This window comes from Nannobrachium achirus, assembly GCF_963921795.1.
Source record: "Nannobrachium achirus genome assembly, chromosome: 16".
NCBI lineage: Eukaryota > Metazoa > Chordata > Actinopteri > Myctophiformes > Myctophidae > Nannobrachium > Nannobrachium achirus.
The window spans coordinates 58,163,255-58,179,889 of NC_137823.1; the positions used below are offsets into that span (position 1 = coordinate 58,163,255).

The following is a 16,635-nucleotide window of genomic DNA, read 5'->3' on the forward strand; positions in this document are numbered from 1 at the left end:
CCTTCTGTCCTCCTCTCGCCCTCCCCTTGCTTTTCTTGCCCCCCCCCCCCCTCCACCCCCCCCCCCCCCCCCCACCCTGTCTGCTAACAGCTGCTGGTAGAGGTGTCGCTGTGCCTGTGCACAGGCGCTTCCCAAGGGGGGGGGGGGTGGAAGTGGGACTGAGTTACTATAGGGCCCAAGGTGGAGGGGCCCTAGTAACTTTAGCTATTGAAAAATAGCAGATATACAAGCTCACAGCGCGGCACCGAGTGCCGCGCTGCGAGCTTGTAGATCTGCTATTTTTGAAAAGTCGTGAAAATGTGTGCAAATCTTTGAATATATGTATTTTTTTAAGCGAACATTTGTAACTCAAATGTTGCTTCTGGGGGCGGTCCCTGGAACGAAATATTTTGAGATGGGGGTCCGTGGCCAAATACATATCATTTTGGGGTTCCTTGACATGAAAGTTTTGAGCACCACTGACATGGAAACATAGCTTTCTTGCACACATTTTCACGATTTTTCAAAAATAGCGCTGTGAGCTTGTATATCTGCTATTTTTCAATGGTTAACATTCATGGGGGGCCCGCAGTGAATCCTTGTACCCAGGGCCCAGAATTTGGTGTGACGCCCCTGCCTGTGCAGGATGCCTGGGAGAACCAGGCCTTCTTTTCTCCCTCTTTTCCATGTCTTTCTCTTACCACCCGCCCCTCGCTCCGCTCTCTCTCTCTCTCTCTCTCTCTCTCTCTCTCTCTCTCTCTCTCTCTCTCTCTCTCTCTCTCTCTATCTCTCTCTCTCTCTCTCTCTCTCTCTCTCTCTCTCTCTCCATCTGTGCACACATTTCTCTCCACGTCTCTCAGTCTCAAGCCATCTGCATAAGAACGTTATTATTCTGTGCTGCCAACAACCATCTGTGTTTGTGTATCTGAGGTGAGAAACACAGGCAGGCACATGGAAGGTAGGGTGGGGAAAAGTCCAGCACTTAAAAGTTTTCTCTTTTGCACCGTTTGCGACCGCAATGCGATTGTGCTTCTCTAACTCAACCCCTCTCCCCCCACACACACACACTGCTTTCAGGCTGGAGATCTCTACGAGACCATCAGGAACAACCAGCGTGCTCTGGAGTGCTACCGCAAAGGAAACGCCTTCAGGAAAGGTAGACAAACGGATGTGCTGAGATGCCCGTAGCGTTCAAGCTAGTACTAAAAAGAAGGCATCCTGAAGTCAAAAATAAATAATTACAGTATATTACGTTTTTCATGGAGCTTACATTTTATGATTTGATTTGTTGAACCCGCAGAGCAGCGGTTCTCAACCTGTGGGTCGGGACACCCAGGGGGGTCCCCAAATTATTTTGGGGGGTCCCCAGATGATTAACTTAATGTGCTCATTGTTTTCTTACTCACCAGTAAACAAATCACCATAACGTTTAAGCATATAGAGGGTATCTGCACATTTCTAAAGTGACAATCTAAGGACTTTTTAATACCTCTAAAATGACAAATTAAACATTGGCCAAATTGTCAAATATTAGAGGCAGAAATTATGAAAATAGCCGATCTACATGCTCACAACGCCTCGCGTAGATCTGCTATTTAGAACTGGTTATACAAAATGTAATTCATCAACTCTTAGTTCTCGTCAGGGTAGGGGGTCCCCAGTTAAAACATGATTATTTTGGGGGTCACGGCCTAATAAGGTTTGAGAACCCCTTCCCTAGAGTGCCTCTAAGTTTGAACAGTGCGAAGGTGTGTGTACGGATGCGACAATAGGGCTGTCACGATATGACATTTTACATGACGATTAATTGTCACTCAAATAATTGGCGATTAACGATTTAATAGTGTTTTTGTCGTTGATAATTACATTTCTGTTTGGCTTTTAGGCTTTAAAGTTGTACATGGTAGATATGACACATAACCTAAATATACAAAGAAATTACTGACATATTTGACAACTTTATACTTAAAAAATAACATTGATAGTGGAAATAGCCGATCTACAAGCTCACAACGCGTCGCGATGCGACGCGTTGTGAGCTTGTAGATCTGCTATTTCCACTATTTCTGTAAATGTTTGTAAATGTATGAACATTTTTCAACATTCACGATTATGACGATTATGACAAAATATTTGCGATTATGTCAAATAATTGCGATTAGACGATTATGTAATAATTGTGACAGCCCTAGTGACAACACTCGCTGCAACGACCTGACGTCTCCTCTCCGTGTGTCCTCAGCGGTGGAGCTGGCTCGCAGCGCCTTCCCCGCAGATGTGGTCAAATTGGAGGAGGCCTGGGGGGACTACCTGGTCCAACAGAAACAGATGGACGCTGCCATCAACCACTTCATCGAGGCCGGGTAACCTGCTGTCTGGGGGAAGGGGAGGTGGAGGGGAAAAGGGAGATGATGGAGACAGGTGGAGGAATGGAAAAATGGGAGGATAGTGGAGCTGTGGGGTGGGTGCGGAGAGAGAGAGAGAGAGAGAGATTGTTGGAGTGATGGAAGCGGGAGGGGAGCAACAGCTGTACAGCATAGATAGACAAGCATAAAATCACTGTACAGACCATCAGGGGTGTCGCACCAAATTCTGGGCCCTGGGTACAAGGATTCACTTCAATTATTTTGTGCTTTAACTATTGAAAAATAGCAGATATACAAGCTCACAGCGTGGCACGCTGTGAGCTTGTATATCTGCTATTTTTCAATAGTTAGAGCTTGTAGATCTGCTATAACCTAAGATATGACACATAACCGTAGATATGACACATGACCTAAATTTACAAAGAAATTACTGACATATTTGACAACTTTACACTTGAAAAATAACATTGAGAGTGCGCACAGTGTGATAGTATGCTGGGAGAGAGTGCAGCGGTGTGAGGGCAGACGTGACTGTGTTGATGAAGTGAGTTAAAACGGCTTAATTGAAAGGCTAATCACATCGAGAGCTGCTCTGCTGTTCATTAAGCCGCCATGCTCAGTTCTCCAGGGCATGGGAACACTTACACTGACACACACACACACACACACACACACACACACACACACACACACACACACACACACACACACACACACACACACACACACAGTCTCCTGAGTCTACCCTGGGACTAACGTATCGCACATCTCCTCTCCTCTCCTCCTAGCTGCTCTCTGAAGGCCATCGAGGCGGCCATCGGTGCGCGGCAGTGGAAGAAGGCGGTGCACATCCTGGAGTTGCAGGAGGACGCGTCAGCGGGGAAATACTACCTGAGGATAGCCCAGCACTATGCCTCCCTGCAAGACTATGAGGTGAGTCATGGGTAAGGATGGAGCCCTTAAGAAGGGTAGCTCGATAACCCGATAACAGATTTATTGAGTACCCGGTATCAATAAGGTTTGGGCTTATCAAGCTTGTTATCGAGCATAGCGTCCCATGACATCATGTTTAAACAATCAAGACAAGAGGTGATCAAGAAATAATTACACTACTATTCATAATATAAAGTCATTTAACACTTATTGCACACTAATGAAAGGTTGTTTTAATTATATATTTAATGATAATATGTGTTACTTTTGTCAATTGTCATCTTCATAGATGGTGGTCAGCCACAAACACACAATCGCAACAACTGGCCAATAAAAAAATATACCAGTTATGTTCTGAATTTGTTGTCTCATATCTTTCCACAAAATATTAGAAAACGCTCAACAGTGGGCTCGATAAAAGCTCAGCTCAATAAGCAGGATCAATAAGGTGCTCATTATCAATAAAAATTAACAAGCTCCATCCCTAGTCATGGGTGGATGGACTGGATCTGATGGGGAAGAGAGAGCAGCAAGCACGGTCAGGACCTGGACCAATCAGTGACGTCTGGATTGGGCTTAGATCAGGTCAAACCATGACTAGTCAGATCTGGCCTAGAATATCAACTGATTTCAACCAACATAAATCCTGCCCATGAAAACGGACGTCCTGTCCGTTAACAATAATCCTATAGTCCATAAATGACGTCCTGGTAATGACATCAAGATCATCCCCATATGGGCTGTGATCTGGCCTAGTTCTGAACGTCACCGGAGGACGTTATCTTAACGCCATCATGACGTCATTTGGTTTGCAGGGAAGACCCCTAGAAAGGTTTAGGGTGCCTTGCTCAAAGGAACTTCAGCAACTACGGCAAGCAACACTCAATGTACTGAAGGACTGATGTGTGAAATGAAGTGATGGGAGCAGGGACGTGCTGGGCCCCTGATTCAGCCCGGGAAAAGGAGTTGTAGAGGCCCTCATTGCGCGAGAGAGATCTCTCTCTATAGCGCTGCTGCTACTCAAAGATTTGCCATTTTCAGGTCATGACAAGTGACAAGCCAGTGGGCCAATTACATGAGTTATATTTCGTCATTGTCGGTGGAAACCTTGTATGTCCAAAACCATTTTAAAAATGATTTAGACTAGTGAAAACTGCCGATCTACAAGCACACAACGCCTCGCACCGCGAGGCGTTGTGTGCTTGTAGATCTGCTGTTTTCACTACTTTTGTGCAACAGCCTTGTATGATGAAGCAGGGCTTTGCTTTGCGAAAAAATGTACACATTTGAAACTTGGAGATACGAGGTTTCTGCCAGAAACCTCGTATCTCAGTGAGGTTTCAGTGACGATTTACTTTGTTGGCCGCCCAGCCCCCAAAATGGAACGAAGGCCGACATTTTATTTTTATTTTTTTCCTAATGACCGGCCTGGACCGGCCGGGAATGAACCGGCCGTTCGGGAGTTGTCCCGCTTTTCCCAATGGCCAGCACGTCCCTGGATGGGAGGGTAGGAGCCTGGGAGGGGATGAGAAAAGATTTTATCATAAAGGCCGACCATTGCATGTTTCCCAACTGCACACACAGTAAAACCCTGAGTGTTTATTCAACTCTTGAGTGGGTACAAATGGAACCTGTAACACTAAGGATTTACTGTGCAGATTGTGAGACTCTGAAAATAGCAAGCGTGCGTGTGCGTGTGCGTGTGCGTGTGCGTGTGCGTGTGCGTGTGTGTGTGTGTGTGTGTGTGTGTGTGTGTGTGTGTGCGTGCGCGTGTGTGTGTGTGCGTGCGCGTGTGTGTGCACATTCCCACACTCCTAGGGCATGTTCACAGAATGTAATTAAGATAAAGTCTTTGCTCTCCATCTTCTGGTATTCACAAGTGGAGGAGAAAAAGACTAAATGAAAATGATGAAGCAGGCAGACATGGTTCTCACAGAGGGGTTGGGCGCCACTTACAGTACGCAGGAAAAATATTGACTGGATTTATTCTTCAACAAAGGAAAAAAAGGCAAAATCGTAGGTTCCCAAACGAATTGACCACTTAAGCACTCTTTCAAAATAGTGAAAATACCCTCTACAACGGATACGTGAATGGTCTTTGCTCATTACCATGGACAGCACAAGTTGACCACTAAAGTGCATTGACTGGTGAGTGGTTCAGCACTTCAGCAGATGGACAGCGACAGGCCAGCACTATGCCTTTTTATACAGGACTAAATTATGCAAGAGAGCAAAGTATTGTAAAAATATTAAAGGACAAAGTACTGTGTAGATACTGTGGGCTACAACATTAACTCATTGATTGCCATTTTCAAAATGGCCGCCAAGTTCCAGACTGCCACGTTCTTAAATTTCTAGTGCACATATACATTTTTAGTGCACGGATCGTGCACGCCCATGCCTAGATGATACACCATATGTGTAGTACTTTTTAACAGCTTTCAAACAAAAAAATCCGCTTGGAAATCCGTTCAGGCATTCATGAGATAGAAGCCTTCAAAGTCAGACAAAACAAACATTGTTTTGTTATGGGGCTAAACATGCAATTTCGCGATTGCGATCATGCCTAATACATTTTAGGCATTTTGGGATTTTTTTTTTATAATTCTTTTTTTATTTTTTTTGAAAAAATGGCTGCCAACTCGGGAAACTCGGGCTGTGGCAGCCCGGGACTACTGTAATAACTCGGGAAACTCGGGCCTTGGCAATCAATGAGTTAAAAGGCATGTTCAAAGATGAAGTAGACATGGCTGTACATCCAGAGGAAAGCGACGAGAGTTACCGTGATGCTCCATGTGTTTAATGTGTCACGATGTGACGCGCTGTAGATCAGCTATTTTCACTAATTTGTGGTACGATAAAGTACATAGGACTTAAGTGCTTAACAACTATTCAGATTAGGGATGCGGTATCGGTACTCGTGGTATCGGTACTCGCCCCGATACCGGCCTATTTTGCGGTATCGGTACTCGTCAGATACTGCTCACAAAGCGCCCGAGTACCCTGTGTGTTCCGCCACTTCGCCTTTCTCTCTCTCTCTTAAAGTATCAAAAGTAAAAATACAAAATGTTTGAGCATAGCAGATCTAGAAGATCATGCACAGTACAGGAATTTCCATGGGCTAAACCTGAAAAAAAGTGAAATGTGTGGCAGTTGTGCCATGTTCTGGGAAAGCAATGCAATTTAATGTGTTATATACAGCCAGAAAGTGAGGAACATCTGATAAAAAAAAAGAAAAACGTAATTTAAAGACATTTTGTATTATTAATTGTACTCGTATCGGTACTTGGTATTGGCGAGTACTCAAAATGAAGTACTCGTACTTGTACTCGGTCAGCAAAAAAGTGGTATCGGGACATCCCTAATTCAGATGTGTGTGTTTTACCTACCACCTGGCAGGTGGCGGAGCGGCTCTTTGTGAAGGGAGGCCACATTAAAGATGCCATCGACATGTACACAGCAGCTGGTCGCTGGGAGGACGCTCATAAGGTTGGTCTGGACAACACACACACACACATACATGTACACAGCAGCAGGTCGCTGGGAGGACGCTCATAAGGTTGGTCACGCACGGTTGGTCACGGTTGGGCACGCACGTGCACGTAGGGCTGTCACAATTATTACATAATCGTCTAATCGCGATTATTTCACATAATCTCGATTATTTTTCATAATCGTCATAATCGTTTCCATGTTGAAAAAGGTTCATATATTTTTTTTTTAAGTAAAAAAATAGTGGAAATAGCAGATCTGCGACGCGTTGTGAGCTTGTAGATCGGCTATTTCCACTATCAATGTTCTTTTTTAAGTATAAAGTATAAAGTTGTCAAATATGCCAGTCATTTTTTGGTTTATTTAGGTTATGTGTCATATCTGCCATGTGCAATTTCAAAGCCTAAAAGCCAAACAGAAATGTAATTGTCAACGAGAAAAACACAATTAAATCGTTAATCGCCAATTATTTGAGTGACAATTAATCGTCATGTAAAATGTCATATCGTGACAGCCCTACGCGCACGCACAGCCGCACACACACACACACACACACACACACACACACACACACACACACACACACACACTGGCAGATAAATGAAATAAAGCCACGTTTGTTGTTTGTGTAGCTGGCGGTGAAGTGTATGACGGAAGAGGACGCCACAGCGCTGTACCTCAGCAGAGCACAGGAGCTGGAGAAAGACGGGAAATACAAGGAAGCTGAGAGGTCAGTACACTACTGTGCGTGCGTGTGTGTGTGTGTGTGTGTGTGTGCGTGCGTGTGTGTGTGTGTGCGTACATGCCCTTAACTTCCACTTTCACCCTTACTATCGTTCCTTGTTGCTGTTTTGTTGGGGACTGCCCCATAGGTCGAACTCCCGTTGGGTCGAACGGCCTCGGCAGGTTAGATAATCACCCGTGTCACGGTTACTGAGGTTAGGTTGAGGGTTAGGGTTAGGGTTAGAGTTGGGCATAGTTTTACTGAGTTTAGGATTAGGGTTTGGGTTAGAGTTTGGTGGTCGATCCAAAGGGTGTTTGACCTAATGACATGTTGCCGCTTTGTTTTGTTTACATTGCATATCAACCCTCCACATTCATACTTAAAGAGGGACGTCCAGATAAACGATGGTCTGCAGAGAACGGGGTGTGTCGCACACAGACATAGAAAGGTAGACGCCTCTTCCGGCTGGGGGGTGCTGGTCCAAGACCGCTGGCAAGCCTCCCAATAACTCTACGCAAGCCTCCAGAATTCTGAGGCGGGGCTCTTGGGAATTCTGAAGGACGCTTCCTTGTGCGTCACAGAATGGGAAGCTCGGTAGTCCAATCAGATGCAGGACTGGCAGGACTCCCTCTTTCTCATTGGAGGGGGCAGAGTGCCTTCCGCAGTTCCACAGTTGTGCACTTCCGCCAGAGGTGTTTGACCAGTCGCGCTAATGAACTGCAGCGGCGGAGGAGGTATCTAGCTTTTTATATCTGTGGTGTCGCATACAGCACACGTTGGCAGAGATGCCAGGAACTTCCCTGATGAAGCGGGCACACTGACTCTGCCCACAGGTCCACTCCTCTTTCGCATGAATTAGCATTCGCAATTAGCAGCTCAGCAGTTGACAGAGTGCAAACAGCTGTCAATTTGATGGAATTACCAGAACACTGAATCATCAAGTGACTATAGGCTATATCAGACTCATAGCTACAGGCTGTACTGTATGTCTATCGTAATTACACCAATAGATTCGCAACCAAATTTAAATGGCCATGGATTCACAAACCGTGGCTGACTTGATCGCAGTTTCAGTATTTGCTTTTAAACCTTGACTCTTGAACCTCTGAAGCCAGTGCTACTCAAACTCGTAGTAACTTTTGATGACCCTCATCAATCAATGAAAATGTTGAAATGTTCCTGCACTGACAAATGTGCGTGTGCGTGCGTGCGTGCGTGCGTGCGTGTGTGTGTGTGTGTGTGTGTGTGCATGTGCAGGCTGTTCACAACAGTGAAGCAGCCAGACCAGGCCATCACCATGTACAAGAAGAACCGCATGTTCGAGGACGTGATTCGCCTGGTGGCCAAGCACCACCCAGACCTGCTCAACGAGACGCACCTGCACCTGGCAAAGGTACTGTAGATCAGGGGTCTTCAACAGGGGTCCGGGACCCCTAGCTAGGGGGTCCTCAGAGTCACTACAGGGGGTCCTCCAAATCTTTTAGTGATAGAAAGTTTTTTTGTCCTTTTTTGTATAACCACTTGAACCCTAGTGTCCATATTCTGAGAACTTTAGCCAAAAATAGCAGATCTACAAGCTCACAACGAGGCGTTGTGAGCTTGTAGATCGGCTATTTTCGGCAAAGAGGTTTGGTGTAGAGGGGAAAAAGAGCAGACTAAGTACAGAGTGAAAGGTCAAGTTTATTAAGTATTGACGGTTCAGGTGGTTAAATATCTGGAAACACAAATTGACATGAACCCAAAATACACTGATGATTGTGCTGTCAAATGATGAAACTATACGGTATCTATGGATTGTGGGGGGTCCCCGCTTCATCTCTCTCTCTCGACTAAGGGGTCCTTGGCCTGAAAACGTTGAAGACCCCCGGTCTAACTGCATCATCCTGCCTTCCTGTCCCACAGGAGCTGGAGGCAGAGTCCCGCTTCTCTGAGGCAGAGTACCACTTCATGGAGGCCCTGGAGTGGAAGGCCTGCGTACAAATGTACCGCGTCAGCGACATGTGGGAGGACGCATACCGGGTAGAACACACAATTCAATTTAATTTTCAATTCAAAGGAGCTTTATTGGCATGAGAAAACATACGTTTACATTGCCAAAGCAAGTATCACAAATACAATAAAAACAGTTGAAAATGGGGAACATATATACAGTTGGAGGGGGTACAGCATTGTGTAAACAGAGCTATGTTGCATTTGTGACATTTTATACAGGGTACAAATAGCAGCATTATTTTCCTCAAAATGCATTTAACAGTATCAGCTCTATTTCATAATGTATGTGCAGTAGGTCTAGATGTCAATCCATGGTTTGTAGTCCTTAGGGTGGTTGTGTTTCTAGCCTACTTTTGTCGCAACAGTTCACAAATCTTGTTGTATTTCTCCCAGTAGGTATGGGAGTTTTTCATCATTGGTCGAGTTTTCAAATTCACTTCGGGTGTGTGTAATCTGTGGGAAGTATGTGTCTCTGATGTCTTGGTATAGTGGGCAGGTGGTTAGAAAGTGTAGCTCTGTTTCTACCACATTTTGTGTGCAGTGGGTGCATAGTCTATCTTCCCTTGGGAGTGGGGTCTGTCTGTGTCAGCCTTTCTCTATTGCAAGACACACACTAATGCCATACCAACATACTGGGTAGAACACACACTGCCCCTGCCCTTTTATCCATCTGTAAAAAGTGCCCTCTCCAGTCCATGAATGCAGTTTTTACTATGGTGAAAGAAACGTAAATGCCCCCTCTTTCCATGCCATACCTGAAGGCAGCATTCAAGAGACTTGCCTTGTCCAAACTCTCCTGAACTTGAATGCAGCATCTTATGTTGAAAGAACTGCCATTGAGAGGAAAGCTCCCAGGCTGCCACACGGCCATCAAATGTGTGATCTTCCGGGGCGGGGCTCAGCGTCCACCACACACACTCTGCTGTCAATAGTCAGCCCCGCCATCTGCCTAGCGCGCAGGTTTCACACCGAACAGTGAAGGTCATAGCATTTCATTAACAATTTTGCTGCCATTTTAAACATATCTGTAGTAAGCAGCTGCCAAATTGTCCTTACCTTTTAACGTGGGCACGAGCACACATAGTGCATGATCTGTGCGCACGACTCATTTAGTAGACCGGTAGACAAGATGACAGCTTTCGAATAAAAAAAAATCCATTGGAATAGACAAATCCGTTGCCAGGCTGTTACCCCTGCTGTAGCCGCCGGTGTTGCATAAGAAAACATTGGAAACGGCCAGTTCAGGAGACGATCACTTGGGTTAAGGTATACTTTATTGACCAGAATGAAGGCAGAAAGCAAGCATCACACAGCATGGCATATTGAGCACCCTACTATAGAGACAGCATAGAATCTAAAGCCTATGTAAGCGCATAGTATTGGCAGCCTACCTTAGGCTCTACTATAAGACAGCATAGAATCTATAGCCTAAGTTAGCATGGTTTGGCATGGGGTTCTGCCTTGGGCCATAGCTCGCTGACCCACGATCCTCATGTTACCATGAGCATCGAGGGCATAATCTTATTACAGCGAGCCCTGGCCCGATACCCCCCGAGGGGGATCTAAGGCAGAACCTAACGGTGGCGCTGGGGTGGTGGCGGGGCAGTGCTATGCAACAAGACTGAGTCCCACCATCTAACTTCCCTATGAACCTTGGGTAAGGGGGGGGGCAGGACCTAGTGTCCCGCCCCCCTCCGCGCGCGCGCTCCCTTGAGACCGCCTCCAGAACTAGCTTTGATCCTTCGTATCGTCGCACTATTTCAGGAGACGATCACTTGGGTTAAGGTATACTTTATTGACCAGAATGAAGGCAGAAAGCAAGCATCACACAGCATGGCATATTGAGCACCCTACTATAGAGACAGCATAGAATCTAAAGCCTATGTAAGCGCATAGTATTGGCAGCCTACCTTAGGCTCTACTATAAGACAGCATAGAATCTATAGCCTAAGTTAGCATGGTTTGGCATGGGGTTCTGCCTCGGGCCATAGCTCGCTGACCCACGATCCTCATGTTACCATGAGCATCGAGGGCATAATCTTATTACAGCGAGCCCTGGCCCGATACCCCCCAAAACTACAAAAAACCCCAAAGCACGCCAAAAGCTCAGAATCCCATGCCAGTGCTAGCCAACTGCGAGGAAGGCAGCTCTGCTGTGACTCTAGCGATTAAAATTATCATTACTGCGGGGCAAACTATGAACTGCCTTTCCTGTGCTATAGATGGCTATTAAACTGCTAAAGCAAATAAGTAAGAATAGCACCGCCTGCATGGATTGCTATAAATACTACTAAAGCAACAGGAATAACAGCTTGCCAAGAGACGCTATTAATCCTGCTAAAGCAAAATAATAATTAAGAATATTAGCAGCTGGCAGACCAAATATTACTAAAGCAAAATACTAAGCAAGATATTGACAGCTTGCCAAGAGACGCTATTAAACTGCTAAAGCAAATAATAAGTACGAATATTAGCAGCTGGCGGACCAAATATTACTAAAGCAAAATACTAAGCCAAGAATATTAGCAGCTTGCCGAGAGACGCTATTAGAACTGCTAAAGCAAATTAATAAGTAAGAATATTAGCAGCTGGCAGACCGAACCAACGGTGAGGAAGGTGGTACTGCTGACTATAACGATATACTGCAATCTGACTGAAGCCATACTAAAACAGCCTAGAGAAAAGCGGGAGCAGCAACACTGAAATATATATATATAGACAGCAGAACCAGAAGCAGCGATGAAACCTTTAATTCATATAACTTCAGCGCCGGACAGCTTCACATCCTACCTAACACCCCAGCAACCACCTAGCTTTTGCATGATAGAAATATTGGAGCGCGCAGCAATGCAATTAACCTAGAACGAGCAAACCTATCAGCAACACAGTGGCCTAATATAGTGCGGCAGCACTGACATATCTAACTTGCAGCAATACTGAAACTATCTAACTTGCAGTACTGCTAAACGGCCCAAGTGAATAACGGGAGCAGCATCACTGAAAACTATATAACTGACAGCAGAACCAGAAGCAGTGGTGAGCACCGTTTATTCAGAATAATAATCTTATGCCAGTGCTAGCCAACGGCGAAGGAGGCAGCTTGGCTGTAATCTAAGCAAATACCTTTTAACCTTACTGCGGAGCGGGGGGCAACTAAACTATGTACCGCCTAACCTAATGCTTTAGAGCGCTATGGAATACTAAAGCAACAGCGAATGAATGCGCGATTACTGCTGAGCCGGAGCAATTACACTATACCTACTGACCGACTCTAGTACTCTAGAGCGCTATTGTATACTAGAATGAGCCAGCAAGGAAAATGCACGGTAGTACCGAATGTATTAATACTAGCAGCTTGCCTAAAGCCAACCAGCGATAAGAAGGTAGCTCTACTTTTAGCGAAGCTATAGTGGGCAGGAGCCACTAAGTATAACACTAATTTAAGACCTGTGAAGCGCAGCAGATAGGCAGCACGAAAAACACACAAATATATCAGGTATACGCCGAAGCAGAGCAGCAACTGTACTGGTGTAACCTTAAAGGACACCTTGCCTTGCATTTTACATACATGTGCAACACAGCAATAAACCCATACATGTGAGAGGCAGCAATAAAACACACAACCTTAACAGGTATACGCTGAAGCAGAACCGCATAATGTAACCTTCTAAACCTGTGCTAATGGTGCGGCCGCTTCAGTCCTGAGTTGCGTGGGCTTGATGCTCACTGACAGCTGGGCGTGCTGGACTTCATATGCAGAGTGTGATGAACGGACATAGCTGCCGATGGCTAAAGGATTCCATGGTTGATGACGGCACCCGGAGCACTGCTGTTGTCGCTGCACCGGTCCAGAGAGAGAGCTGTGCAAAGGTTTGGGAGACAGGCTGTCGGGCGGGGGGGCCGGCGTGCAGGCAGCCAGCTGGGTGGGCAGGCCGCAGCTCTCGGTTTTATGCCGAACCAGGTGCGTGTCATGGGTGCCCGGCGTCGGGAGCAGACATCAGGCGGATGACCAGGTGTTTCGGCATGGAAATAAAGAACGGAAAAGTGGGTTAGTTCTGCTGTAGAGTCCGCTGAAGCACATATAAGAACTCAACCCAAACCACATCTTGACTTTTAAGTCAAGCAATGCAAGAGAGCGGCTAAAACCCAACAAACAGAACGAGCGAATGTGCTGCTATCTAACTATGGCTACCCATTATTTCCCAGCTTGGAGAGCGACTGACACCCCAACAGAACCGAACAAGCAAATGCGCCGCTATTTACCTTCTAGAGTCTGGCTTCACAATGCTTCCGGGATAGCCGTCGCTGGTGAGAGGAATGGAGTTCCCGCCGCTGGTGCTGGAACTGCTGTTCCCGGGTTCCTTCGCGGCATGATGGCGGCGTGACCGGCGTCGGCGTGTTGCAGCATGACAACGCCCCCGGAAAACGGGCCTGCGCCCCGCCAGCTTCCAGCACAATGCGGCGGGCTGGCGGGCATGCCGGCAGGCGGGTGGGCGGTGGGTTGGCGGGCGTGCCGACCGCCTTGCTTGCGTTAGCTGATGCTGTAGCAGCAGAGCCCTCTGCAGTGCCAATCGACTCCTGACTGGCTTCATGGTATTATACAGCCGTGGACGAAGCTATAGAGATGACATGTTAATAGAAAAAACGCAGCGGCTGCGGCATGACGCTGCAAAGACATACATGCAGCCGCTCCAGCCTGAATCTGAAAAACATGATGTTAGCAGGCATGTAGCAGCCGCAGCACGAAGCTATGAAGAAAACACACTGTTAGCGGAACATGTTGCAGCTTAGCCTGCAGCTGCCATGATAACATGATGCTGTAGTAGCGGGCCTGCCGCAGCTCCGGCATGGATCTGTAGTGACATAATAATGTTAGCAACAGACCTGTAGCACTTTAGCCTGAAGCTGCCATGATAACATGATGCTGTAGTAGCGGGCCTGCCACAGCTCCGGCATGGATCTGTAGTGACATAATAATGTTAGCAACAGACCTGTAGCACTTTAGCCTGAAGCTGCCATAATAACATGATGCTGCCACAGCTCCGGCATGGATCTGTAGTGATAAAGTAATGTTAGCAACAGACATGTAGCACTTTAGCCTGAAGCTGAAAAGAAAGCATGGCGTTAGCAGCCTTTATCCTGGAGCTGCAATGGTGAACATGATAGCAACAGTCCTGTGGCCGCTTTACCGTGATTGTAAAGATAAACACTCGTCATTTTCACTAGCAGTAGCCTTAGCTGTAATTATTAGCTTGAGTGCCGCAGCTACGGAAACACCACAAGGACATGCAGTGCGATACGCGGTGATCCCAAACTATAACCCTAGATTGAAACAAATACGGCAGCTCGATAGTGGACAATATCCAATGACTTCACCTTTAACACTGTTACACTTGAAGCCGCCCTGATGTTAGCAACAGACGCGTGGCAGTTCCGACCTGAGCTGCAAACATAAACAGATGTTAGCGTTTTTACCAAGAGTAGCATCGGCAGTAATTATCTGCTGCTATGCCCGCAGGCAGCCGCAGCTTGGGTAAAGCTAGCATTAACTGAAACCGGGCAAAATCCTCATGAACAAAACATTGGTTATAGAGCCTGTCAAACCCTAAAACTGAGAGGAAAGCCTGACGCGCTGCAGCTTGTTATATGCTGCTTAGCGAATGATTAGCAGGATGGGAGGTGGGCTACAAGAAGCCTTTAGAGTAGAGGATCTATGACGCAACGGGGACAACGGGGATGCTTTTAGCTGTAGCTACCCGCACCTCCCTTGAAAACAACTGCCACTCATAAGCGGATGCTATGACGGCCAGACTACAATGCGTGACTGAATGGGCTACATAAAACCACACGCACACACCCCACACAACCCGAGGAGAGGCAGAAGTAATGCATTACGCCCACAATAGACTGAATAGAATAAACAAGCTACAAACGAAGCCTGAATGAATGAACTTCCACTGGCCCGACGTGACCACGATTCTTACTACTAACACAACCTAGCTTTTATAGTAGGCATGAGTGAAGCATAGCCATTGATCATACATGCGCATCCTTACCTTATTAAACTGCGCGTGCACATAAAATAATGTAATAACGAAAAGACTCTTAAAGGACCAAGTGACACGTGCCAAGGAGGTTGAATGCTAGAGCTACGTTACCCGTTGTGCTCAGTATGCGCAGAACATGCGCAACCCTTCGCTTCGTGACGTTACCCTCTGCTAGCCTGTATGCTAGGTAGATGCTGACTACGGACACACGCAACTCCCATGGAGTAGACAGATGAGAGTCATTACAGTTCGATAGCCAACATCTTTAGCTACATGCGTCCTGCGTTGTAAGCTAGCCGACTATCAACAAACAGCTCATGGCTGGAATGAACCATAGCTCATACAGTAGCAGAACGGACAGCATCATCGATAATAAAATATGTGGAACAAATGAGGGCAGCTAGACGTTAGGTAGATGCTGTTTACGGACACACGCAACCTACATAAAATAATCCTCCTGAATTAGGTCATTTACTGTTCATAGGGGCAACGATTTCACACGGGCCATTACTTGTGCTTTGGATGTGAATAGCACGCCGTTTTACCAGCTAATAACTACTAGTAAAGAAGTTATAGCTAGCCGGCCACCAACAGCAAAAGCTAGCCCCTGGCTGACTGTCTGAATGGAGAAAACGCTTACTCAACAACTAGCAGATAAGGCCACACGGCCACTGTTACCAGCACAGTACCTAAGTTTACCTTAGCGAACGGTAGCAGAGCAATGGCCCACAAAGGCACAATAAAATTAGCTTAGCAACAACAACTGCCGCATTGGATCAGCAGCACTGCACTGCGGATATCAGCTGGGAATCAGCAACATCCGCTGAGACCACAAACTTGTTGAAACAGTACTAGAACCCTTCTACAGTCTATGACTAGAATACAGCAGTGTCCACCCGAATCCACGATCCCAGAGTTTTTCCATACAACCTTGCCTTGATCCCAGCATAGACAGCAGCGAAAAACACGATCCAAGCAGAAGTCAGCAGCACAAACAACCAGTAACCCCTTCGAGACAGCCATGCGTAGCAGCAGCAGCAGTGCTATGCAACAAGACTGAGTCCCACCATCTAACTTCCCTATGAACCTTGGGTAAGGGGAG

The 16,635-nt window shown here is 46.4% G+C and overlaps 1 protein-coding gene across 1 annotated transcript in view; it reads left to right on the forward strand.

Annotated features, from left to right (window-relative positions):
• Positions 1-16,635, forward strand: part of LOC308300550 (intraflagellar transport protein 172 homolog) — a gene marked incomplete at both ends in the record, with an annotated part of 112,140 nt that overhangs the window by 44,383 nt on the left and 51,122 nt on the right. Inside the window, 7 exons of the mRNA XM_080744410.1 lie at positions 1,057-1,135; positions 2,222-2,342; positions 3,134-3,278; positions 6,678-6,767; positions 7,403-7,500; positions 8,752-8,887; positions 9,397-9,513. Coding sequence (XP_080600536.1) covers positions 1,057-1,135; positions 2,222-2,342; positions 3,134-3,278; positions 6,678-6,767; positions 7,403-7,500; positions 8,752-8,887; positions 9,397-9,513 — 786 coding nt within the window. The remainder of the gene's footprint in view (positions 1-1,056; positions 1,136-2,221; positions 2,343-3,133; positions 3,279-6,677; positions 6,768-7,402; positions 7,501-8,751; positions 8,888-9,396; positions 9,514-16,635) is intronic.